This window comes from Scyliorhinus torazame, chromosome 21 (assembly GCF_047496885.1).
Source record: "Scyliorhinus torazame isolate Kashiwa2021f chromosome 21, sScyTor2.1, whole genome shotgun sequence".
In the NCBI taxonomy this organism is placed as follows: domain Eukaryota; kingdom Metazoa; phylum Chordata; class Chondrichthyes; order Carcharhiniformes; family Scyliorhinidae; genus Scyliorhinus; species Scyliorhinus torazame.
This window is the reverse complement of record NC_092727.1, coordinates 107906483-107916738: the sequence shown is the minus strand read 5'-3', so window position 1 is coordinate 107916738 and position 10256 is coordinate 107906483. Positions and strand designations below refer to the sequence as shown.

Genomic DNA, 10256 nt, shown 5'->3' with positions numbered 1-10256 from the left:
AGACAGCCGGGGAAAGCCTGGGCCTGCTCTGTCAACATGGCATTGGAAGAAAATTGGTCGCATTCAAGTGGATCGATTGTTGTGAATTGCCCAGATTAAGCCAGACTTTCTGGCACCTAGCTACCCACCATTACCATATGTGCAAAAAGGTTATGTGCAGAGAATGCACCCAAAGATGGGACCCTGTGGGGCCGTTCCTGATGTCCTGCAGAGTTGAAATCGGCAACTCCTTTGGGTGCTGTGACACCGCCCCAGACCTCATTGGCCGAGGGCCAGAGAAACTTCTGGACGTGTGCGAAGCGGGGGCTAAGAATCAGACACCTAGGGACCTACACCAGCCAAGACTCAATGCAGAGGCAGCTGAGAAGACTCAATGGCAGACCAGAGAACAGACGGCAGCAACGTGCTAGACCCAACTTGGCAGACGCAAGTCCTGAGAAGAGCGAGACTCAGATTGGACCCGCAGCCCTATCCAGTTCATCGGCATGGATAGTATTAAGAATCTTAGGCATCTGATAGTTGGGATTTCAGGGGCAATAAACTGTTATATTGTGTTTGAAAATAAACTTGGGGTGAATTGTGAACTTGGGCAGGATTCTCCGACCGACCCCCTGCTGGGCCGGAGAATCGCCGGGGGGCGGGGTGAATCTCGCCCAGACGCTGGCTGCTGGATTTTCCGGCGTCGTTTTTTCGGCGGGGGCGGGAATCGCACTGCGGCGGTCGGGGGCCGTTAGCAGCGGCCACCCCGGTTATTCTCCGCCCCGCAATGGGCCGACTGGCTGCCCGTTTTCGGGTGGTCCTGCCGGCGTGAATTAGACCAGGTCCTTACCAGCGGGACTTGGCTCTGCGGGCGGCTTGCAGAGTCCTAAGGGGGGCATGGAGGGACCTGGCCCCGGGAGGGGCCCCCACGGTGGCCTGGCCCGTGATCGGGGACCACCGATCCGCGGGCGGGCCTGTGCCGGTGAGGCACTCTTTCCCTCCACACCGGCCGGTGTAATGGTCCGCCATGGTCGGCGTGGAGAAGAACCCTCCTGCATATGCGCTGGGATAACGTCAGTACACGCTGGTGTTCCCGCGTATGCACCAACGCACGCCGGCCGGCGGAGGCCCTTCGCCACCGGTTGGTGCGGCGCCAAGTCCTTCGGTGCTGGCCTAGCCCCTGAAGGTGCGGAGGATTCCGAACCTTCCGGGCGGCCCGACGCCGGGGTGGTTCACGCCACTCCTCGCTGCCGGTACGGCCCGCCCCGCCGGGTAACGGAGAATCTCGGCCCTTGTGTCTGTCCTTTGATCACCTTGTAAATAAGAGCACCTGGGTAAATCGTTTGAATAATAACTTGGTTAATGTGTCTGAATTTTACAGACACAGACGTCAGTGCTGCTTTAGCCAATGTAAAGGCCAGTATTCCATTCAGGTTAATAATCTGTTCTGTCAGCTATCCACCCAAGTGACAAAGGCGAAGGAATTGCTTTCGGAGTCAATTGTTGGTTTTGGATACTTCAGGATGCAATCTGGGAGGTGATGGGATTGTGGGATTGTCACAAAACTAGTAATCTAATGACTCCGGGTTAAGATCTGAGGACCCAGGTTCAAATCCAACCATGGCAGAAGGTAAAATTTTAATCTGGAATTGAAAGCCGAATGAGGTCTTGGAACCAATGTTGCAAAAACCGATCTGGTTCACTCATGCCTCTTTTTGCCATCAGAACCTGGTCTGGTATGTTATGTTATGCTGTTTGATTAATATAAGTTGCTACTGACCATTGTTATGGGCCAGGGTTTAGAGAACCCCAAAGTGTATCATGGAGTTCACCTGACCCACAACTTTTACTCGATTGTGGTATGGGGAGCACACGGCCCACTCTACAGGTGTGGTACAGCAGAAATGGAAAAGTATTTTTTAAAGCAAAACAATGTTTATTCAATGAACTCAAGTTGACCTTTTTATACCATACAGTGAACATCTTAGCAACCATTAATTCAAATACAACCCCCAAAGAATATAACACTAAGTAATCCTTAATAACTTCCCAAACAACATCCAGAAGACAAAATGATCAAGAGATAGTCTTTTGATGGCAGAGAGAACAGCAGTACACCTGCTTGGTCTGGCTTCAGCTCCAACACTGAAAACAAAACTAAAACACACCCTGCAGCAAACAGCCTAAAACAAAAGTAAAAAGCTGGCAGATATCCCAGCTCCACCCACTCTCTGGCATCACTGATAAACACCCATTTCTTCAAGGTACATTTCTTAAACACCCAGCTGATCTAACTCTAGTAACTCAGTGATAATGACTAACTGTACAACTGGGATCTAGGCCACATGTGGTGACCCAGCCTGAGATCTAAACTACTCTGGTGCTCATCCTACAGTCCCTGCCAAGAATGAGAGGGAGGGTCTAGTGTGTGTCTGCTTTTATAATGAGTTGTGTAATGCCCTCTCATGGGCGTGCCACAGGCAGGTGTTCTGATTAACCCCTTAGTTACATGTCAGTCTACATATCATTACTTGGTACACATGTGACTCTAGTTCCACAGCAATGCGGACACTTCTCAAATGCCCTTTGAATTGGAGGGCAGTTAGGGTTGGGCAATAAATGCTGACCTAGCCCAGTGACGCCCTCATCCCGTAATGTTTTTATATTTTATTTGAACGTTCAATAAATATTCTAAAAACAGAAAATCCTGGACATAGCAGGTTCAGTGACATTTTCTGTTCTCAATTCAGATTTCCAGCATCAATATTAAGAAATATTCTTTCTATATTAAAGGGCTATTGTGCTATTCTGGAGATATTGTACTGTTGATAATAATTGTGAGATAATTAGGTGTGGCAGCCTCTCATTCTTGCACATAGCAAAAATGAAATAAGAAAGGTAATGAGATTCAATTTTCATCCTCTTCCTGGAAGTGCGCTTTAAGATGTTGGCAGACGGGTTAGGATTTTCCAGCATTTTCTGTTCTTGTTTCAGATTCCAGCATCCACAGCATTTGGCTTATTTTAACCTTACAGATGTCTTGACAGTACACTCCATGCTATTTAAACAATTGTGAACTATATAAATCCTTCACCCTTCAATGCTGTTCAGTCAACAACCTCAGCAACATTAACACAGGTTACTCGCCAGAAACTCAATTTGGTGTTCTCAAAATTGGAAAAGTAATTAAACATGAACCATCTAAAATTTTGGAGCTTTGAAGATGGAAGGGTGTGTATCTGTTTGGATTATTTGCCATTTCCATTGGGCAGAAGAGGTGAGAGATCAGCAGGAAGTCCAATCCACTCGGGTAAAAATGCCGCCTCATACTTAAATAACTTTAGAAATGGTGATTCTGGCAAAGTAAAGTTTGTGAGGTAAATTGTCTCCCCACCTGCCAAGTAGCCGGCCCAGTAACCAAATGTCCCAACTGTCATTATGGTGTGATTACAATGAGCAAGGATAGCAATGTCATCGGCTGGACTGGATTGCTTTGGATCGTCTGAAAAGAAAACATCTCCTTTGGATTTATCGATGTTCTCCTTACTCCAATCCATTCCATTACTTGTCACGACAAAAACAACATTTTTGTATTTATTTCTGAAGTAAGCCATTGCTGTGTCTAAATATTTCTTATCAGCTATAACTCCTTTCCACATATCTGGCATGACATGTACGTAATCTCCCCTTCGAACGTGAACACCAACATACGTCACATTCTTTCGCTCCCCTCTGATGCGTCTAAGGAACGTATTGGTCTGTTCTTTCAGAAAGTCATGAAAGCTGAACTCACGGAGAATTTCTTCTCGGATATGATGATAAAAGGTCCATGAACACGGGTATCCAGTCAATTTAACATAGTCTCCTGGAATATTGCGGTACTGATCCTCCATCCAGTCATTGACATGATATTCTTTCCAAGTTATTCTGTTTTTCACACTGTCATGGAGGGTCGGAAGGGTAATTCTGAAGATAGGGGACAGGTAATTGGCCATGGCAGGCAAAATGTATGCTTGGTGACCATTCAATTTTGCCAATGCGTACAATGTTGCATATTCCCCCATCTGGTTGCCAAGTCGTCCATCAGATCGAAACGTCCAAATTCCTTTCAAATAAATATTCACCCTTTCAGTATTCTCTATTTTGTGTTGCAATGCCATGTTTACATTTTGAAAAAGCTGAAGATATTTGGTTCTCATATTACCATAACTAAACTGAAATCTGTAGATTATGATAGTTAATATTAATATTGAGAACATGAACAATGTCCTGCTTTGCCAAATGCAATGTTTGGTTGAATTAACCATCTCCACAGCCTCTTCACGCTGTGATTCTCGAATTCTGATTTCCTCAATTTAGGCAGAGATTCTGAAAGTGAAAATATAAAGTCATGCGTCATTTGCGGATTGAAGATTTAACATCATGATTGGCATCATACTAAGACTTGGGAGAACCCCTTTGTTAATATGTTTAGCATCTGACATGAACTGAATAACACAGCCTTGCACTGTTACAGATTTAAGTCCAACAGGTTTGTTTGGAATCACTAGCTATCAGAGTGTAGCTCCTACATCAGGTGGGATACGCTCTGAAAGCTAGTGATTCCAAACAAACCTATTGGATTTTAACCTGGTGTTGTAAGACTTCTTGCCACCCCAGTCCAACACTGGCATCTCCACATCATGTTCCAGATTTGATAGTTTTGCTAACAAAGTTATTCTGTGGCAGAGGCGGGGAACTTTATCCCCCAGATAACTGCTTAATGAGAGATGTGCCCTCCCCACTCATGGTCCTCTATCCCCTTCCCACCTTCCACGTGAGGCATGAGAACCTGCAATGAGAACCATTGATGTACCATGGAACACTTTAGGGTAAACCATTATTCTTCACAGAACCAAAAGCGTCTCCGTGTTTGCACTAATATATTGTTTCTTGTGAGACTTTGCAATTATGAGGGCCCAGTCAGTAGTTCCTGGGATCTGGAAGCCATTATGGGAAAAAGAGGAAGGCAAAAAAGACGGAGAAGGGGGAAGTGGAAACCAAATGCACCACAGTTGCATTTTCTGCCACGTTGCGATCACTTCCCACAGATTCCGCTGAACTTTAGAGTTGGTCATTGGTCAGGGACTGGATGGTGTGACTGTCAGCCAGTCAGGTAAAGGGAAAAGCAAATTACTGCGGATGCTGGAATCTGAATCAAAATCAGAAAATGCTGGACAATCTCAGCAGGTCCGGCAGCATCTGTGGATTTTGATGTGTTAATAGCCAGATGTTTATAAACAGTACAATTAGTTTCACAGCAGGCTACTTGAGATCCATTCAAGTATCAAGGAAATTGAAAATAATCAATCCACACATCTGGCTGTCTGGAAGTTGTCAATTACAGACTACTAAAAGCTATTGCTCTTTGAAGTGAATAGAGGCCTTGCCAATCAAAAAACCTGAGGGGGTTTAAAGCCTTGCTTTGTGGTTTTGGCATTGTATTAAGTTATAGCTGCTTCTTTTAACCATGTGTCTGAGGCAGCAGGTGTAAGGCAAGGGTGAGTGAGAAATCAGTGCCTGGACTGCAGTTTACTTTTCAGACAGGGGAGACTGATGCGTGGGGGGGGCTTCTCTGCTTGGGGGGGGGGGGGGGGGGCTGCTTTCTGTGCTATGGTGTTTTCTCTAATATGGAGAGTTCTCTGCTATAGGGATTCTCTGCAATGGTGGGTTTACTACTATGAGGGTTCCCTGTTAGGAGGGTCTTTGTTGGGGAGTCACTCATGAGGATCTCTGGTGGAGGGGGGGTTCTGATGAGGCTCTCTGATGGGGATCTGGTTGCTGTCTCTGATGGGGTCTCTAGTGGTGGTCTCTAATGGAGGTGCTTGATGGGGTCTCTGGTGGAGGGGTGTGATTGGGGTCTCTGATGCGGATCTCTGCCGGGTGTCTCTGGTGAGCAGGGGATGGACAACTTCATGCGGTCATACGGAAGAGGGTGAACCAGCAAACCCCATGGTGGGGAATGGAGGATGCCCCTACTTGCCAGGGGGGAGTGTGGTGGGCAGGAGTTGCATTGTTGCGGGGGGGGGGGGGGGGGGGGAGGGGTGGCACCCTCCAGTGGACTTTGATGGCACCTACCTTAAATATTTACCCCTTGGCTGATCGTGAGGTCCACGGGTAAGGGCCACGCTGCCATATACTTGTACCAATCCACACCTGCGTGAATGCCAGAGGGCTGGAGAGTCATGCCGGCGTGGAGAATCTGGTGTCCAACCCATTAATAGGGGCGCGAAACCTGATGCCGCTGCCAGCAGATGACTGGAGTATCAGAAAAGGATCGGGGCCGGCAGCTGCTCCCATTTTCTCCCCTATGCTGGACTCACCGCCACATCGGGAATGCTGCTACTGGTCGTTAATTGTGGAGATGCCAGGCCAAACAGTCGCCCAATTAATGCAGATGTGAAGAGAGCCTTTTCTCTCAAAGGGGTGTGAGTCATTGCAACTATTTTCCTCTAACGGCAGCAGTGTTGCCACTGGACTGGTAATCCAGAGACCCAGGGTAATGATCTGAGGACCCGGGCTTGAATCCCACCACGCCAGATGGTCAAATTTGAAGTCAATAAAAGTCTGAAATTAAAAGTCCAATGATGGAACTCGTCCCTTGGGGAAGAAAATCTGCTACCCTTACCTGGTCTGTCTACCTGTGAATCCAGATCCACAGCAATATGGTTGACACTTAACTCACTTCTGAACTGCCGCGCAACCTGTAATTAGGGATTGGCATTATAGGCTGGACAAGCCAGTCAAGTCGACATCCCCTCAACAAATATTATTCATGGAATATTTCTAAGGCAGAGGTAGATAGACCCTTGATAAGCAAGGGTGCGAAGGTTTCATCAGGGGTAGGCTGGAATGTGGAGTTGAGATTGAAAGAAGATCAGCCATAATCATATTGAATTGCAGAGCAGGCTCAAGGGGTCGACTGATCTCGTCCTGCTCCTAATTAGTGTGCTCATATAGGGCATATTCGTATATACATGTGCAGTGCTGGACAGAACAATAAGGTGAACATTGTGAGGCTTGGCTTCAGCTGAAAGGATCTTCCTCATTCTCATACTTGGATCAACCATTCCTGTATAGTGCATCTGTACAAGACTCACCAGGACAGGGTCCTTGTAAAATACATCACTCAATAAAGGCTGACAGCCAAAAGCTTCATAAGAAAAGGGAAAATGGAAAGGAGGCATTCACACCAAAAATATGAGATTGCGATGTTACTTTCCAATTTTATGGGGATGGGAAAGGTGGAGGGTGGGTTTGTCTCGAGACTCAGTAAATCATCAATTGCACCTGTCTAGCTTTTTAATTAATTCACGGGGTATAGGTGTGGTTGCCTAGACCAGCATTTATTGTCCACCCCTAAGAGAAGGTGTTGGTGAACTGCATACCTGAATGTGTTATGAATGCCTCTGGGCTTCAACACTCCCATTGCAATATCTACGCCTCCCACTCAGATGATTCCTTTTCTGTAAAAGGCCAGGCAGCGCCTGTTCCCTTTCTGCACCAAATTCGTTCCCGTCACAAATTGCTGGATTGAAGCACTCAGTCTCACTGCACCCCATCTCCAGTTTAAAGTGTGTGTGACGTCTTCGCTGTTAAGCCCTCCCATTGCACAGAGGCCACCACTCAAATCAAAAGGTGCTGATTTATCACAAAGCACCTCATTATTGGCAACATTCAGCTCTGGATCTGTATGGAGGTAATTATAAAATGACTCAGCCTGTGCAGAGTAGCAAACTAATCTGTTTGGAAAATTATTCTGGTGGTGCTCAGTTCTCAGTACAGAAACTGAAAATTGTTCGAAATAGACAAACCCATGTTTGAACAACAATTGTTGTGCCTGAATGGCGATTGTGAAGGATGGATTGCGCAACAAAGTAAAGAATTAGAAATAGAGGATAAGAAAATAAAAGTCTGGGCATGTGTGATCTGTATTTAGGAAGAAGAAAGACATTGAACCAAGTTGATGCCGTGCAAACAAACTCCCGCAGAAGCCAGTTGCTACAGGTAAAGTGAATCAAATGCATCAATCAAAATTAGGGCATTAATGTCAACTTTGGCGATTAATGTATTAATTTTTGAATGCACAATTATTTTCTCAAGCCTGCGAATGGTAGAAGCTACATGACCCCTCTCACCCACATTCAAAGCCTCTTAATTCCCTCACTTTTATTTGTAACTTGCTCACCTCAATTACTTTATTTTCTTCGCACCTTCATTCCTTTCAATTCCTTCCCATATTTTCGCTGTCTTTGCCGATGTTCCTTATTGTCTCCGTCTACAAGTTTTTCCTTGCCTATTTCACTCCACTGCTGCTTTTCTTTAGTCAGATGTGCAGAGCTGGTTTTCCCTTGCCCTGTAGCAGTGTTAATCTGATTCGATATCAACAAAATGCTTTGAAGCAATGGTGACTCCAGGAAGGAGGGCCATACTCAATGAGCAGGAAGTGTCCTTGCATGTCAAAACAAGGAAGTTAAAAGAGCTTCAAGCCAATTTCCATCCAACTTTTCAACATGTGACTATTCTGTGGCCATCTGGGATGGCCACTTCCAACTAGGTGCAGAGGAACTTGCAAAGACTGGCGGGTAAAATGGACAAGCCAAGCATCAGGCAGGCCCAGAGCCTGAAATGCATGTTTGTCAGCAAAAGTCCAGGCGGTATCGAAACTCCGTCCCATTAGCATGTTAATCAGGCCGATTAGCATTTGATGGCCGATCTTCCCCAAAACAAAGGACTGGTACTCAAGCAACCGGGACAGTCCCAGACATTTCGGCGCCACTCCCTGTTCAAGGAAAACGCAAACAACGGGGTCAGTGACCGCTTGGGACATGCCCAACCATCCAGATCCTCGCCCACTTATTGGTTAAGGAATCGAACGGAGTGATCAGGGACCACCCAATTAGTAAGGCCCAAATCGAAGGACCGCCCAAAAGAGCGCGAAAACCCCTGAGTATAAGAAGAAGACTTCGTCATATGTTCGCTCTCTTTTGGCCTTGGTACCCCAGTCACGGTCATCGCCAATCGTAGCAACACCAGACGCAAGTCCAAGTTCAATGCCCGCTACCAGACTGATGAGCAGCAACTACCCCTTCGAACCCGAGAGATCCAGAATTGAACAGCGGCCACTGTTTTCTGACCTTAGCTGGGTGCCCAAAGTTAAGTACAGGTTGTCTTAGCTGATAGGTGTAGTTAACTAGTAGTGTTTATGTTGCATGACTAATTGTGTGTAAATAAAGTGCCCTTGACCTTGAACTAACTAACTGGTGTTTGGCTCTTTGATCGATAGCCGGTTGAAACTTGTGGTGGTATCATTCGATACCTGGCGACTCTAATCATTTGGACATAGATAGCATAGAAAGAAAGGCAAATTCACTGATTGCCCTAATTGGAACAAAGTCACAGAAAACCACGTAGAAAAAGAATCGGCAACAGTGATTGGCGACTGACGGGACTCAACCCAGAAGTGACCGTGTCACTCCGAGAGAACCCACAGAAGCATTTGAATTAGAATCCAAATTGGCAAAGTAAAAGAAACCACAAGCGAAAGCAGTATCGATCAAACCTCCAGAATTCGGAAGTGTGTAATTTGCATGCGTACTAACAAAGGGATATAAGGTAAACTCGTTACATTTTGTTGCGTGAAACTTTCGGGAGTTGCGTAAACCGGAAAATAGCTTAAGCCGTACCCGTGTTTGCACCACCGCTTTATTCCCCCTTCTTCCAAATATCCGGTAAGAGACAGAAGTATTTGTAGGAATGGCCATGAAGGCAATCGCCTTATGCACCCACAAGAGCCCGAGGTCGCAGCGACCAAGTGATCAGAACAGTGTCCCATTTGGGAAGAAGAGGTCAAGAAGTACCTAAAGGGGACAGGATGGCCCCTATGGTCTGAGTTTTGCGCGAATGAAGAGACAGGTCCTGGCAGCAGAGGACAGACTTGGTGGAACAGCCTGACCGAGATCCATAAGAAGAGTGTGACTAAGATTCGTAAGCCGATGGCCATCGTGTCCTGTCTGGCACAATTGCGAGGCACAGAGGAGGTCATGAGGACTCTCCGCAAGCAACTAGAGGAGGAGAAAAGTAGAGAGGGAGATTTAAGTGAAAGCGAGAAATTAAATGTACAGCGCCGGGAGCAGTTAGCAGCGAAGGACAAGGAAATGGATGATGTCAGGAGGACACATCAATCCTGTCTCGCCCACCTTAGCAGCTTCCAAATTCAGTATGATAAGGCCTACCAG

The 10256-nt window shown here is 46.3% G+C and overlaps 1 protein-coding gene across 1 annotated transcript; it reads right to left on the bottom strand.

Moving 5' to 3' along the window:
- Positions 1-1880: 1880 nt before the first annotated feature.
- LOC140398477 (galactoside alpha-(1,2)-fucosyltransferase 2-like) lies at positions 1881-8369 on the bottom strand. The gene is made up of 2 exons (XM_072487200.1): positions 8207-8369; positions 1881-4347 (listed from the first exon to the last, which is right to left on the bottom strand). The coding sequence occupies exon 2, from the start codon at positions 4284-4286 to the stop codon at positions 3228-3230; it is 1059 nt and encodes a 352-aa protein (XP_072343301.1). The 5' UTR covers positions 4287-4347; positions 8207-8369; the 3' UTR covers positions 1881-3227.
- Between the last annotated feature and the right edge of the window lie 1887 nt (positions 8370-10256).